Here is a 17,492-nt window from a genome sequence, read left to right on the forward strand (position 1 = left end):
AAATTAAAAGACAAATTAAATTTGGGTGAAACTTGTTTACTGTTTTTCATAATTATATAACTTGTAGAAAAACTTTAAACACAATTGTAAATAAGTATAAAGAATGGCATTGGTTTTATTTTTAGTGCTAAAAAGTTATTTATTTTTTTAATTAGCATATTTTTGTGTTTTGCTTTGGTACCGAAATTGGTCCCAAGAACCGTGCATTTTCACTGGTATCGGTACCGAATACTGAAATTTTGGTACCATGACAACACTACCATTAACTTGTTAAATTCACATTAAATATGAACTCAGTCTTATTAAAAATATGTCTGTTTCCTTAACATATGGCATGTCACCCATATGTTAAGTAAACAGACATTTTTTTTTTATGTATAGTTAATAGATTACATTATTAAGTTACTTTGACCATTGCCCAATAGATCACCATAAACTTTAAAAGTGATAATTCAGTTAATGCGTTTGGGAATGTTTTGAATAAAAAAATAATAATAATAAAACATAAGTGCTGTTGTGGCTGCTGTGTGTCACATGTTCTAAGTAGTATTTTTTTCTGTCCATTTTTTGATCACATTCCTCCAATCATTGTTTGTTTTGGTTTTGTGGTAGAGGAATCGAGTGTCCGTTTGTTGGGGTAATCTAAATTAAGTAGGTGACGTTTTGCTGCTGGCCACAGTGTCTTTCTGAGTGTGACTCACAGCAGGCGACTGGCTTGGACGCAGCCTCGTCTGTGTAATTTTCTCCAAACTTGGCAGCTTAGGATGTCTGACTCCGTCCTCCAGACAAGCTCAATGTGCGTATGACTAAGGAAATGTGTTTAGAGCTTTAAACTGTCCTCTGATACTACAAAGCCAAATTTAGTAATTACCACGTTATAGTTACGTTATAGCTTTAAATTATTACACACCTTGCTGAAAAAAAAATAGCTTAAAGAGGTCATGTACTATAAAAACATCCTGTAAGTTTCAGAACTCAAAATGTTTTAATTCGTCTTAAAACAGCTCATATTGAATCCAGTCTGGCAAAATGACTATGATTAGTATTGCTTATCGCCTCCGCAGAAGAAAATGAATGCCTGCTTCTACATCGCTGCATGTTTTTAGCCCCGCCCACTGATTCACGCATGTAATGTAAATAAGAGAGGCAGACGCGGGTCTACACAGAAACCAAACAATAAAATATTTTATAATATATATTATATTATATTATGTATATATATATATATATATATATATATATATATATATATATATATATATATTAACAAATATTTTAACGCAGATATAATTACAAACAAAGCAACATTTGATGCAGGATTTTCAAAAAGATTGAAACTAAAATACGATGCTGTGCCAACTATATTGGATCTGACATTAATGTTGCACCACACAAGTCAAGTGAAAGTAACTATTTTTATTATATGGTCACTGTTGCTTTGTCTCTTATTACAGATGGTTTGATATGTACTGAGTATTTATGTTTTTGACCTAAGTCTCATCAGCGTCCATCTACGAAGGATGTATGCTGTCAAACATACACAACTGTTAGCCAATCATAGTGGCGGACGTGTACTTCAGGGTCTACAATCTGCCATGCCTATTCAAACAGAGGGTTCTGATGAGGGCGGTTATAAACAGGACAGAAAATTGCCTTACTAGAGCTGAAGACCTTTGCACGAACCCGACGGGACCCGATGGGGTCGGGCTTAATCTATATCATCTTACGCGGGCTCGGGCTTGCGCTCCGGTTTGCGAGGTAAATGAACGGTCATGTGATGTGTTTCGATTAGTGCAAGAAAGATGCGAAAATGTAGCCTATGCTGAGTAGGTGAAACGAAGGCTTGCCTCTGGCGATTACGTTTTGGTTGCACCAGCAACTAAAGCAAAGTCTGAGGTGTGGAAAAGTTTTGATCATGTTTATAATGAGTATAATGAGCCAGTGGGTTATATTGCTGGACGCACCATCAGTGAGTGCAGGAACGCGCTGAAGCCATCTACAGTGGATTCAATAATTTTCCTCCAAAAAAACATGTAGGCTTATCCTAATCTCTGTGAGTAAAGGTTTTTCAAATGATAACTAAATATTCATTGAGTCTTAAATGCATAATGTGGACAGAGTATTTACGCTAATGTTGGCATTATTCTTTTATTAAAAGTCAGCTGCTAGTGGCGAAGCAAATCCGACTGAGCCTTTATCTTAATTTCGTTATTGCCAAATATCTTAATTAAAAATTTATCTTAATTTAATTTGTTAAAAACGACTCGTTTTTATTGGTGCATTGTAGAGCTGAAACAACGAATCCATTTAATCGATTAAAATCGATTATTAAAATAGTTGTCAACTAATTTAGTCATCGATTCGTTGCTAAATAACTTTTATTTGCCGTAAGCAAATCTGCGGTGACCAAAGTGTGGCAGTAATGAGCCACCGGAGGTTTTACTCAGCCAGTACAACAGGAGAAGTAGCGAATAGCCAATAGCTGGCCTTGTTTTATGTCACGTGCTTCCCGAACAGCGTCTCTGCAGCCATGTGGGAGTACTTTACATTGAGCCTTTAAAAAAGAAGAGTAACCTGTAAACTCTGCACTACTGCACTGTTTAAGGGGACGTTCACATATCGCGTCTTTTGCGCGCTCAAGTTCGTTATTTCCAACACCGCACCGCATCGAGTTAAAAACATTTCAACTTTTCAGAATGCAGCAACCGCACCGCGGGTCATGTGACAAGAACTAACCAATCAGCTTCATCCTTTCCCGTAACAACGTTAAAAGCTCAGTCAAGATGAAAGGAACAGCTGATCATAGTTGTATATGGATTTCCATTTTGAAATAAATTTAGTAGCAGAGCTACTGCAAGCGATTTTTTGAGCTGCAAATCCATTTATCCTTTGCTGAAATTTCCGCGTCTTCAAGGAGAGAACACGTCATGGTTGCTTAGCAAAGGCCTCAGGGGCGCTTCTGCGCGAGCGCTTTGGAAAGAAGGAGAAAGCGGTGCGCCTAGCGTTTTCCACGCGTTTTAGGCGCGATTTGTGAACGGCCCCTAAGACTTTCATTTGTGCAGATTCTCCAGTACAATGTTGTTTGCAAATGTTTAGTTGTAAAAGCTGCTAACATTGCTTTTTAACAGTTAACATTTAAAGCTTTACAAACATGTTCTGTGATCAGTTTGTCGTTTACCAGTTCAAAATTCAGTCGTGCAGCCTAATTATGACTGAATGAGAGAGGTAAATGTAGATATTTGAAATGCACTTTTTTTTCTAAGTATTATTCACTGCTCTTTTTCACACAGCAGGTTTTTTGTGTGTGTCCTATTTTTTTTTCTGGACAACCTTCTGATGGATTTTACTTTAAATTGTGAGTTCCATTCAGGTTTCATGCCATTGGCACTTTTTTTGAAGGATTGTTTACAATTTCACAGCAAAAGCTATAAAGCTTTTTCCCAGTATATAATAAAATACAATGCACTGCAATTTTATTCTGTTTTATCCTTATTCTTCGTGAAAATATGTTCTGAAAGATTCCTTAATAAGCTTTGTTCGGGATGTTAAACTACTTTAGGAGCTCTAAGAACTGCCATGGTGAAAACATTATTTGAAATCTCCTTGTGAAATTTGCTAGAGTATGGGTCAGTGTTCTGATTGCAGAAGAGTTCGACAAAGGATTACTAACACAATAAAACAACTCCAGGTATATTTTTGATGAGGATATGACAGTGCAAAATGGTTAAAATCTCTTAAATCTATGCTGAATGATAAAGACCATTTATTAATAATTTACTTGGGGAAAAAAAAATGGAAAAAACTAAAATATAAGTACATAAACCGATTAATTGATTAATCGTAAAAATAATCGACAGATTAATCGATTATCAAAATAATCGTTAGTTGCAGCCCTAGTGCATTGGTCTATTTATTGGTTTAATGAGCCTATGTCTATTTAGAGTGCTGAGATGTTAAGATGTTACAGAGGACTTATTTTATTTCTTTATTCTAACTTCTAAGTGGTCTAGTCTACAAATCTGATCAGATCTTTCCAGTCATTCAAAACAAAAGCATGTTTGAATTTAGTGTTAAGTAGGCCGCTAATAGAAATGCCAGTGTACTCGTTTATTACTCATTACACTGACAAGGCTGTGGTCTAGTCTGTGCTGTCTGGACATGCCCACTTCCTTTTTTCTAGCCTTAAGAATTTCCAGTGAGTAAAGAGACACCCAGCCTTAACATGAGCTCTTCATCTTGTGTTGTTTTTTAGTACATTTGAATAATCATCACTGCTGATCCAATGAACAGAGTGGAAATAGGGAAGACCAGATATTACAAATCTAAGATATGATATTATTATATGTTAATAAATTACATGCATACATTACATATACTATATACTATATACATATACTAATTTTATCATGCTTCATTTCTGTGGTACATTGAGGTGAGGTGGCTGTATGGGTGGAGGCTCTGGGTGCGTAATGGGATTTTTAAAGGTAACTGAAAGCAGTGGGTTCAGCAATGTGCTGTAACTAGTTGCTAAGAGACAGAAGTAATTATTTCCCTTTTTTTCTGTGGATGCGTTGTAAGTATGGCGATGGACAAAAAACTATTTCATGTCATGGGTTTATCAGTAACAAGTAAACCCAAAACAATCTTTTGAAATTGGTTACACTTACAACTTCATTCAGAGGAATGACTGTGACAACTCGCAGCATATACTGCATACGTAATGACCCCAGTGGGCACAGAGTGAAACACTTTGTTCGACTTTCTGCTCCTTATCTCTTCTCTGAGGGAATCATTTAATTGGAACTTTGCTTGATGTAAAATTTCTAAGTTAGAAACATTACATGGGGTTTTTGCAGTAAGGTCAACAAAACTGCTTTGTCAGATGAGGTGCTATTTAGATTTAAATTTTTAATTAGCAAAATGGTACTTCCTTGTAAGACTTTTTTTTTTAAATTAAAACTAAACAGTGTGTATATATATTTTTTCAACTTGAACTATTTTCTTAAGAATGTTTGTTCTGTGACTTGCTGTAGTAAACATGCCAAATGCTGTTGTTTCTGTGTCAATACCAGTATCTTCTCAGAACTTCAAGAGTTCAAGTTAGATTTAAAGGGATGGTTTACCAAAAAAAATAAAACATTCTCATGATTTACCAGAAAATTCTGGCTGCTCTTTCCAATACAGTGAATGAGGACTGAGGCTGTTAAGCTCTAAAATTAGAAGAAAAAAAATGAAAATAATCATAAAAGTGCTATTTCACAAGTGTTCTTAAGCCAATAAAATCTGATTTATATATTGAATTTGCATTTTTCAAACAGCCAAGATCTGTTTTTGTTCAGATCAATGTGATCATCCTATGTTTTATGTTGTAAATGTGAATTAGTGTATTGACAAGATAATGCTTTATAAAGATGTAAACAATTACATTTAGATAGTAACATATTTATATTTTAATTAAAATACTATTGATTGATAATTGTTTAAATTCATATGATAATTGAGACTTTTGCCTTTGTTTTCTTCAAGAGATTATTTAAATGCTTAAATGTTAAGTTAATAATTTTATAAAACTTTTTGTGAAGACCTGTATCTAAACTTTAAATCATGTTTTTTTCAGTCATTTTAATTTTGTTTGTGCATGTTTTTTTTTTTTTAAAAGGTCTTAAAAATAGAGCTCAACCAATATGGGTTATTTGAGGGCCGATGCCAATAACGATATTCTAGTAGTAGGCTATATTATACATCCCCATTCGTGTGTCCAAACTTTTGACTGGTAGTGTATATAGAATACAGTATAGCCTACATAAACAGAACACAACACATTTTTTGCAATGATTACTCAAATGTGGTGATCAAACACTTATAATGATGTGACAAACATAGGCCTATGTAGTAGAAGCAGGGTATTTAACAATTTAACAATAGACTTTATGATTCAAAATGAGTCTGACATCGGTGCACTTAAAAGTAAACTTCACTTATAAAAAACTTAAATAAAACAAATAGAACAAAATATATACAACTTGAATTAAGAAATTAAACAAGGTAACTGTGTAGGGCAAGCAAGCTACTGCCAAACCAACAGGGGCAGGTTTATGCAGGAAGCACAGCTTTTCCAAATGTAAATATCTAAAATGAATAATAATAATAATGAAAAATATTTAATAATAATTTTTTTTTTCTTTGTTGTGTATTTTCTGGTTATCCAATGAACATGTGGAACATTCGTATTTAAATCGCCTTTTTGCAGTTTAGTATTCACAGACACAGTCTCCATATAAATGTAGTGATCTGTTTTTCATTTATTAATCAAAAATTAAGACAAAAATCCATGAAATTCCACGTTATACAGTAAATTCCGTTTTTATGAGTGGATTCCACGATTCCATCCATGTTCCATCCAGAAATCATAGGGCCCTACTAATATAGCAAACAAATATGATAAGCTCATTAAATGAGTAAGAGACGGGGACATTGTTGTTTATTAACTTAGCATTGGGTCTCCCCAACTAGGTGAAAACTTAGCGTTAAATCACCATTCAACAGACTCAAGCCACCACCGCACTGCTGTCTATTGGACTGCAGAAAGATACTAACTTTTCAATCTCCTACGTTACTGACTTTACTGACTAACTATGCTGACACTGTGTGTGCAACTCAACAGGACGTGACAAAGCGACCATTGAAATCAATTTGAACTTTGTGTCAGCAATAGAATGAGGCATCAGTTTACTGCATCCATTGTAGACAACATCACTGATTATAATGGGTTCTATTCTACACCGGACGCAAGCGGCGCTACGCAACAAAATATAATAGTTATAAATGAACCATCTTTTCATCATTTCATCATGCAAAACTAAGAATTAAAATTGTAATGTGATGATCAAAAATAGGTGTGGGTAGATAATTTGAAGCAGCAGACTTGGGTGAAGTTTGAGCTCATCCGTACATTTCTACACTACACTGGATTGCCAGAAGAAAACAATGGAGCACACTCTACCTTGAAAAAACTAATTACACCATTCAGAAGCATTTAATCTGTGTTATATGTTCTGTGAAAAATTAAAAATAAAATGTAAAAAAGTTCACTTTGGTGGCATATTTGCTGATATCGATATATCTGTGACAGACTCATTTCGACTGATACTAACCGCTGAATGATATATCGGTCGAGCTCTACTTAAAAAGTCTTAAATATGATCTTGAATATCCTACAGATACCCTGGTCTGGCAAAAACCACCTATTTGTCGTGTTTTTTTAGGTATAGGCTTATATAATTGTTAAATATTACTTTAATATTTTAATATATTAATATTAAATACTACAGAAAAACTAATTTAATTTCTACATTAAATAATTAATTCAGGCAAGAATAAAAAAAACTGAAAATTCAATATTAGTACTCCATTTAAGCTTGTAGAATTTAAAGTTTGAACGTATAAATATATTTTACTTTAAATTGATTATTATTTTGACAAAGATTGTTTAAGTAAATATCAAAGTCATGATCCCGTTGTTCCCACCATGTACTTGGGCATGAATAATTAATAAGGTAAATTTTTTTTTTTTTTTGCCGTTTTCAAAATTTACACTGTTTTATGGTTTTGTTGTTTAGGTTAAAGGGATAGTTCACCCAAAAATGAAAATGTGATGTTTATCTGCTTAGCCCAGGGCATCCAAGATGAAGGTGACTTTGTTTCTTCAGTAGAACACAAACCTAGTTTTTTAATGCAAACTGTTGCAGTTTATCAGTCTTATAATGTAAGTGGATGGGAATCACAGCTAAAACAAACAATAAAACAAAACAAAAAACATACACAAACTAAACCAAATTAAACCCTGCGGCTTGTGACGATACATTGATGTGTAAAGACACAAAACGATGAGTCTGTGCAAGAAACTAAACAGTATTTATATCGATATCTAAATATTTATATTTTTATATCGATTCACACAATGTCTGAACTGTTAGAACTCTCCTGAGCGCCTCCTCCTAAGCGCGTTTTTAGCAGCAGGTCTGCCTGTCACCGTATGTATCTTCATACCTCTAAGCACCCTGTTTGCACAGACAGAATACGTTATCAGTGCCTTCACGCACGCTGTGCAGACAGAGCTAGAATGGCAGACAAACATCAACAACCCGGTCTTTCTTCCTGGTATTGTAGTACTTTTAAAGTTTTCTCGCTGGTGAATGACAAATGATGTAGCCCAGCGGTTCCCAATTCCAGTCCTCGTGAAAATATTTTGCATGTGTCTCTTAAGCCCTTTTCGGACTGTAATTGTTTCTCAGGGAGACATAAGTGATTTTCACTATTTACAGGGGTTAGTCTGTGATTTAATTGCTGTCCAAATCCAGGATGTCAGTGTTTTTCTCTCACCACCCCCGTAAAAATCCAGACGACAAACACAGAGGTTGTGTGGTAATTTAATTGTCCTCTGAATCCACATCTCTGAGTTTAAAAGAAGAAATCGATTCAAAATATAGTGCTTAAACCCTTTTTGAGCACTCCCGAACACTGTAAGGTATGTTTACTGTTGTACTTCGGTGTAATTTGCATACATATTTACTTCTGAAATGCTGGAAAGTATTTAAAATAATAATACTTCATAATTGTTCACAGCAACTGGGAGCAGAAAGAGAAGAAAAGCACACAAATATTCTAAATGGGTCTTCATTATGGTAGCAGTGGGTATGCAATAAAATGTGTTTTAAAATGTGTATTATAAACGGATATATAGGCTACATAGCCTAAATCGCGTATAATTATATACAACTATAGTGCATCTTTTTAAACAGGAGATTTAAATAATCAAATAATAAATAGGATTATATATTATAAAATATGCTTGGAATAATAAGAATTCATTTTACATAAGTAATTTAAATGCATTTTACATAATAAGAATAAATTTTGTAAATAAAATTCATTTTATTTGACGGGTTACCGTGAATATCTTTAAACTGACACTGGTTTTACTAAAAATGAAACGGTAAAATGCTTGTGAAGTGACTCCGAACAGTTCTGGTGATGTTCTTTATGTATTTATGTCCTCATTGAGATGGCAGATGCTGAAATTACTGCAAATGTCACGTGCTTCAGTCTATGCAACCCTCTACGGACACCTCTGCAATTGAATCGCCATTGGCCATTAAATATTTTAGTTTACTCGCCAGACTGATATATAATTAGAACTTAAGTAATTAGAAGTAAACTTGATAACCATGTTTAAATGCATATTAGTCAATTTAACTGAACATTTTAACTGGAATGGTGGTGGTGCTTTTTTTGTCATTCAGTGATTCTGTAAAAAAAAGGGAGGTGAGAAAAACTAACAAGAATACTGATAAGATAATATTGATACGAATTCTAAAAAGAAGAACTATAAAAACACACTAAAGGCTTAAAGGATTAATTAGCTGCTGGATTCATGAATATAAATCAGGTTTTGTGCATTCGCTCGAACTGATTTGCTGAAATCAAAACGAACGATAATAGGTGAGGGCCAGCCAATGAGATTGCCATTTGCGCATTAACTCCACACACTAACGTTATCGGAAAACCCAGCTATTCTTAAAAGCTGAAGATTTCCATAGATATGCCACTATTTTGACAGGAAAATACAACCAAGAATAGTTTAAATGTAGTGCGTCAATTCTCTCTCTCGGTTTCTGCGTGTGTGTGAGAGAAAGCGACAGCGATCTGTGCGCCTTCACACTAGAGGTACATTAAACACAGGTGCGCTTTGCATCCATTGAGTTGCACTGAATCACACAGATCGCCTGACTGAGAGTGAAACTTTAAAGCGCTCAGTCAGAGAGTGTTCGGCGAGTGAACATATATCTGAGCTAAACTTATACTTAGCCTCCAACTCACACAATGGCGAGTAAAATCTGAGAATTTATTAGCCATTGGCTAATATTAGAAATCATTTAGTCGCCAGAAGGAAGATTTAGTAGCATATGCGAGTGGTGTAGCTACTCGCAATTTAGAGGGTTGCTATGTAGTAAACAAACCCGCACGTCTCTGCCATTCATTCATTCACACAGAGACACGCAGAACATGCAGGATTCAGATTTCAACCAACTTTTGCGGCTTAACGTTTAAAAATACTGGTCCATATGGAGATTTGATTTGATTCATTTATGCTAACTTTGACAAATTCCGTGACTGTCCATATTAAAATGTAAGTTTCATTTTCATGACTAGATTTTGAGATTCCGTCCGCGTCTTCTGCTTCGCGGTAATCATATCGCTGTATGCGTCAAGAACCGTGTTTGAACGGGACCTCGGTACCACCGGTACTACTTAAAGAAACCTGGTACCGTCACATTTTCATTTTTTTAGTACCGACTTGGTACCGAAGTACCGGGTCTTTTGACAACACTATAACAAAGTTCACATAATTTCCGCAGCACTGTGAATGTTTAATGGGATGTGTTAAAAACAAGAAAGATTATAACTGTATGTTGTTAGCTTGAGCACATTGTGTTTTATGACCAGTTTATGCAGATAAACCACTAATCCTTTTCTTACCACTATAACCTAATTGTTTTTGTGGTAACTGTCCCTTTAGAGTTTCTATGTCCATTGGATCTTTTCCTATCTCTCTTAAATGCCAGTCCTTGTCTATTTTTCCATTTCATGAAATTTTAGGATGGTGGTCCAATTACCACTGATGTATTTGTATTCTCTCCTGCTGTTTTTTTTCTAAACATGCTATTATCTGCATCTTGATTCTTTTTAGCAAGCAGAAGAGATATTGTCAACCAATTAACAAAATTGCACTGTAATTAACTGAAAGGTTTATAAACAGTAGAGAAGTGCAAGATATTCCTAAAAACATTGAGAACATGACTCTCTCAAGGATAATCTTTGTCATTTACAGGTGGATTTTCTTTTTTAATAAAAAGATTATTACAAGGTATGGTTCAAGTTAGTTTAATGACATGAACTTCGGTAAATAGGATTCATTTCAACATTAACCAGAGACCACATTTGTCATAATAGTGAACATCATATGAAATACACCAATGAGGAACGTACATTCTTACATTCTCATGAATAAAACAAAGTGACACTAGCTGTTAATACTGTATACAGCCTGTGCAAAGACTTTAACATTGATTTTTAACTGCATTTGTCTCAAGAGACCATTGTGCTTTTATCCAGCTCTGCCTCTGATTTTTATCTAGATGGTCTTTGTTGCCTTGAGTTAAGGAACTTATCAGCCATTTTAGAGGCATGGAAAATTGCATCAAGAGATAAAGTTGATGAAAGCAACAGTCTATGGGGAAGTGCGCAAGAGGAGGCATACAGATGTGATATGATTGAAGCCAGTCTGTAAATGTAATGTTAGTTCTCTGACTGTTCTACAATGCAAACTGTAAAATTGAAAATCTCTTAGCATTTACTTACCCTCAAGTCCAAACAGCATTGGACCCCATTGACTTCTTCTGTGTGAACAAAAATAAATAAATAAACAGAGATTTCTCCAAAGCCATGAAACAAACCAAACCCAATGGTTCCTTTCAGGAAAACAGGTTTATTGCATCTCTAAGTTTATTTCAGTCTGAATTCACACACTGGTTTAATTGAGGCCTGTGGCTGCTCGAGGTTTGGCCTATGCTGTCTCTGCAGGTTTGTGTCCTTGAATCTCCACAGCACTAGGCTTCAGACGGCGTCTGGGAGCTACGCTGACCGTCTTCTCTTCCTGTGTAACCCAGTTATTAGGACATGCTCACTGATTTGAACTGATGTTGAGTTTAGGTCTTGTTTACAGTTTGACAACATGGATTTGTGTAGGCAACAAAGAATATTTATTTAATACATTACTAAATGTGGTTTCAAACTTTAGATGTGCATTAGCAATTCTGGATAACTTGTGTCTGTACTGATTTAGCTCTTTGGAAGTGTTGATAATGGCATGATAGATTTTTGAAAAACTGCAGTTGGCAGCCTGACTATTTAGAATTTTTTTTTTTTTTTTTTCTATTTATTATGCCCAATGTTTTTATGACCTTGTGTTGAGTTTGAAATGTAATATTTTATTGGTATGACAAACAGTGTACAATCTTACTGAAATATTGAGAGACTACATGACATATCTGTACTTCAAAAGATTAATTTATCACAGTATAAAACTGTATATTTGAGTGAATGAGATGACAAGTGACCAGTCCCAGTGTTCTGTTATACATTTGACTTCACTTCTGCTCAAATATTTAGGGTTGGTAAGATTTTTCTGTGTTTTTGAAAGAAGTCTCTTATGCTTAAGAACATAATTTATTTGAAATAGAACATCTTTGTAACATTATAAATGATCAATTAAACATGTCCTTGTGGAATTAAAGTATTTTTTTCTTTTGTGGTAGTGAACATCCTAATCTTAAAGGGGTCATATGACGTTGCTTAAATAATGTTTGTGTGTGTTTATGGTGTAATGCAATGTGTTTATGTGGTTTAAGGTAAAAAAAAACAAACAAAAATAACATTATTTTCCACATAATGTACATTATAGTTAATCCTCTATGCCCCGCCTTTCTGAAATGCGACGATTTTTACAAAGCTCATCGTTCTGAAAAGCAAGGTGTACGCTAATTGGCCAGCTGTCCAGTGCGTTCTGATTGGCTGTATGCCTCAAGTGCGTGCACTCAATCACTGTAGTGCCTGGAGCCACCATGCTAGCCTTTAGCTTAGCGCAATTCATTCCTTAGGATCCAAACAGGAATTAATTTAGAAGCTACCAAACACGTCCATGTTTTCCCTATTTAAAGATGGTTACATGAATAGTTACACAAGTAAGTATGGTAACACAAACTAAACGAAGGGATTCTTATCCTTAGGAATTCATTTCTAAGGAATGAATGGAGCTAAGCTAAATGACAGCATAGTGGTGCCGCATGCTCCAGTGATTGGGTGCACACACTGAGATCAGAGAGGTACGTATCAACTCTTTTAAGTTGAGGGAAGAACAAAGTAGAATATGGAAAAAACGGTGGCGTTTTTTCTTTAACAAGATAACTATTTAAATGTGTCCTAAGCTAGGGTCTCTTTATCTCTCTTTTCTGAATCAGGATTGCTGTGCTATTGTGAGCGATGTGTAAATCGGACATGCAACACAACTGGCCTGTGTTTTGCTGTCATTGCAAAGTCTGCCGGACAATTTGTGGCCCAGGAGAGTCAGTGCATTCAGCAGGATGATCTATACCCACGGGACAGGCCTTTCCAATGCGCCCCCTCCAACAACGGCAAACATCCGTTTTGCTGTGACACACACATGTGCAACAAGAACCCAAAGGTCAACCCAGGTGAGAGAACAATATGTTCTTCAAAGATTGAGTCTCTATAACTTCATACTTGAATTATAGTGTATTGCTGTATAGTGCTTTTATAATGTCTTCAGATCTGGTGTCTCGTTGACTGTACAATGCTTGATTAAATCTTTTTTGTATTTTTTTTTTTACCTTGAGCTCACAGACACAAGACCCAATGTGTCAATACATTTCCATATCACTTGTATGAAAGATGCTGACCTTGGAGTGCACACTGGCTCTTGCGTCACAGATAGAGACATTTGGTAAAGAATATATAGCTCTCATGCTCTCCACTTCGCAATGATGATAGAGACATAAGTGCTTGGCTCTTTCAAGCCAGCTCTGTTGCTTAATTTGTTTCATTAGTTTTAGCCATGTTTCGATTAAAATAAATTGTGATTTGAAACTTAGCCTGCAGTAGTGCACCAGAAATGAATGACTGAATTACTAATATGTGACCCTGGACCACAAAACCAGTCTTAAATTGCTGGGGTATATTTTTAGCAATAGCCAAAAAAACATTGTGTGGGCCAAAATTATAGGTTTTTCTTTTATGCCAAAAATCATTAGTGTAACGGAGCTGACGAGATGTGAGACGTGCAGATCCATGTGCAAGCTTTTATTGGACAGAGGCATGGTCATAACAAGCATGGGTCAAACAATGGCAAACAGGTATATAGAGGGCAAGACAAGAATAATTCTAGGACAAGCGAACAATATCCAGTAACCAGAGCAAACGGCTCAAATCACGAGAAGGAGGGCAGAGCAAGGAAAAGACTAGACTATGAAACCTATAAACTGACACAAGACTATGAAAACAAGAAACTAAAACAAGACTATGAATACAAACACGGAATGGCTTGCTATCACCGCTATCACAAGGAGAAGAATATATGCAGAACAATACAGTGTGTGAGAGGGAAGTCCAATGCTTATAAAGTGTGTCTGATGATTGTGTTGTGTGTGTGTGATTGGTCTCAGATGCATGGTGTGATTGTTATCAGGTGAATGTGATTGGTGCAATGGAGCATGGCAAATGTAGTCCAGGGTGTACTGTATGTATAGTGTGAGAGTCTGTGTTGTGAATGATGTCCTCTGGTGGTGAATAAATGGAAGTTCAATGACAGGATCATGACAATTAGGATATTAACTAAAGATCATTTTCCATGAAGATATTTTACAAATTTCCTACTGTAAATATATCAAAAAATGTTTGATTAGTAATATGCATTGTAATATGCATTGCTAAGAATTCATTTTGACAAATTCAAAGGCAATTTTCTCAGTATTTTGATTTTTTTGCACTCTCAGATTCCAGATTTTCTAATAGTTGTATCTCAGACAAATATGGATCCTTATAAACTATACATCATTGGAAAGCTTATTTATTCAGCTTTCCGATGATGAATGAATCTCAATTTCGTTTTTGGTTTTGTGGTCCAGGGTTACACATTAATTTTAAAAAATTTTAATTTATGCTTGTGGAGGTCCCTTCGTACTTTATGATGTTTTATTAACAAGGTTCGGGAGAAGTCAGATACTTAGCCTAATTAGCACAGGTGGAGTGCACTCAAGTTAAAGGTCCCGTTCTTCGTGATCCCATGTTTTAAACTTTAGTTAGTGTGTAATGTTGTTGTTAGAGTATAAATAATATCTGTAAAATTCTAAAGCTCAAAGTTCAATGCCAAGCGAGATATTTTATTTAACAGAATTCGCCTACAAAAAACGACCCATTTGTACTACATGCCCTCTAGTTCCTGCAGTAATGACGTCACTAAAACCATTTTTTTGACTAACCTCCATCCACATGAATACACAAAAAAAGGAGACGTGGTCTTGTTGCGCTTGCACGGAGAAGGAGGAAGAGTTGCATATATATATATATTTGGGGTGAGCCGATCACGATCGGCCGATCATTATGCGCATCTCATCAGTAAAGCTGGTTCTCTAATCAGCTGTAAATTCCATCAGGTGCGTGATTTCACATAGAGCAGCTGTTACTACACAGAGCCGTTGTTAACTGAGAAGCTGCGCAAATCCACGTTCATTTTCAGCGTTTATTGGCGCATCTTCTCAGTTAACAACGGCTCTGTGTAGTAACAGCTGCTCTATATGAAATCACGCACCTGATGGAATTTACCGCTGATTAGATAACCGGCTTTACTGACGATATGCACACAAAATAAACACAAAATATTTAAACAAATATTTTATATGTAGACTAAATAAGTCTTGAAGGGGACATTGATGCGATTTCAAGTTTTTTTTCTCTCTCTTTTGAGTGTTACAAACTGTTTGTGAATAGATAAGTTCCTAAAGTTGCAAAAACTAAAGTCTCAAACCCAAAGAGATGTTCTTTATAAAAGTTAACACATGTCCAGGCCCTCCTAATTTAAACACGCGCCCTCATGTCTATGTCACTCTGTGGGAAGATTTGCATAACACTGCCCAAGTGTTCACACAAAGAAAGAAAGAAGTGTGTTTCATTGTGTAAGCGAAGCTGCTTGTTTGGTCTTCCAAAAGGACACAACTAGAAATCAGTGGTTAAGTTATATTTACAACACTGTTCCAGAACAGTTCAACAACAATATTCAGATGTGTGCAACGCATTTTACGGAAGATTGTTTCCTGAATTTGGGAGAGTAGACTACAATACCGGCTGTTCTGACTCACAGCCTGTAAGTATGTTTTCATATTTATAGAAGTTGCCACAGACTATACAGTCGTGGCCAAAAGTTTTTAGAATTACATAAATATTGGAAATTGGAAAAGTTGCTGCTTAAGTTTTTATAATAGCAATTTGCATATACTCCAGAATGTTATGAAGAGTGATAGGATGAATTGCATAGTCCTTCTTTGCCATGAAAATTAACTTAATCCCAAAAAAACCTTTCCACTGCATTTTATTGCTGTCACTAAAGGACCTGCTGAGATCATTTCAGTAATCGTCTTGTTAACTCAGGTGAGAATGTTGACGAGCACAAGGCTGGAGATCATTATGTCAGGCTGATTGGGTTAGAATGGCAGACTTGACATGTTAAAAGGAGGGTGATGCTTGAAATCATTGTTCTTCCATTGTTAACCATGGTGACCTGCAAAGAAACGCGTGCAGCCATCATTGCGTTGCATAAAAATGGCTTCACAGGCAAGGATATTGTGGCTACTAAGATTGCACCTAAATCAATAATTTCTAGGATCATCAAGAACTTCAAGGAAAGAGGTTCAATTCTTGTAAAGAAGGCTTCAGGGTGTCCAAGAAAGTCCAGCAAGTGCCAGGATCGTCTCCTAAAGAGGACCAGAATGTTGAAATTTTGGGTCCATGGCCTGGAAACTCTCCAGATCTTAATCCCATTGAGAACTTGTGGTCAATCCTCAAGAGGCGGGTGGACAAACAAAAACCCACTAATTCTGACAAAATCCAAGAAGTGATTATGAAAGAATGGGTTGCTATCAGTCAGGATTTGGCCCAGACGTTGATTGAGAGCATGCCCAGTCGAATTGCAGAGGTCCTTAAAAAGAAGGGCCAACACTGCAAATACTGACTCTTTGCATAAATGTCATGTAATTGTCGATAAAAGCCTTTGAAACGTATGAAGTGCTTGTAATTATATTTCAGTACATCACAGAAACAACTGAAACAAAGATCTAAAGGCAGTTTAGCAGCAAACTTTTTGAAAACGAATATTTATGTAATTCTCAAAACATTTGGCCACGACTGTAGACCCCTTAAAAGTTTGTAAACATTGCAACGTCTCTGGGTGGGTGGGGCTTAGCTGGAGGCAAAAAGAGGCACGGATGCAATGTTGACAAGCGTAAACTAAAACGTTTTAGGGGGGATTATTAAACATGGATACAGAAGAAGGTTCGGAACTGTCCGAATATGTACAGTCATTGACTCTGCAGGACAGTGACAGCTATTTTTGTAAATTAACTCTCGCGGATGGAAGCAGGCTACCTGACCTGTATACCATACGGCCATATGAATTACTTTCGGGTGGTTTGAGGAATTTTGTCAAGGCTTATTTTCTAATGTAACCTATCGCTGGGCTAACTATGATTAGCAATGTGTATTATTTTAAGAGACCATTCAAAGGATGGCACACACATCTATCGCTGTATGTTTGTTTAACATTTAAACTAGCTAGTGCGCTGAAGGTTGGCGACTTTTCACCT

The 17,492-nt window shown here is 35.8% G+C and overlaps 1 protein-coding gene across 1 annotated transcript in view; it reads left to right on the forward strand.

Annotated features, from left to right (window-relative positions):
* Window positions 1-17,492, forward strand: part of LOC132096547 (TGF-beta receptor type-1-like) — a 61,741-nt gene that overhangs the window by 16,546 nt on the left and 27,703 nt on the right. Inside the window, exon 2 of the mRNA XM_059501979.1 lies at window positions 13,080-13,313. Within this exon, the coding sequence (XP_059357962.1) occupies window positions 13,080-13,313 (234 nt within the window). The remainder of the gene's footprint in view (window positions 1-13,079; window positions 13,314-17,492) is intronic.

Source organism: Carassius carassius, chromosome 20, assembly GCF_963082965.1.
Source record: "Carassius carassius chromosome 20, fCarCar2.1, whole genome shotgun sequence".
Taxonomy (NCBI): Eukaryota; Metazoa; Chordata; class Actinopteri; order Cypriniformes; family Cyprinidae; genus Carassius; species Carassius carassius.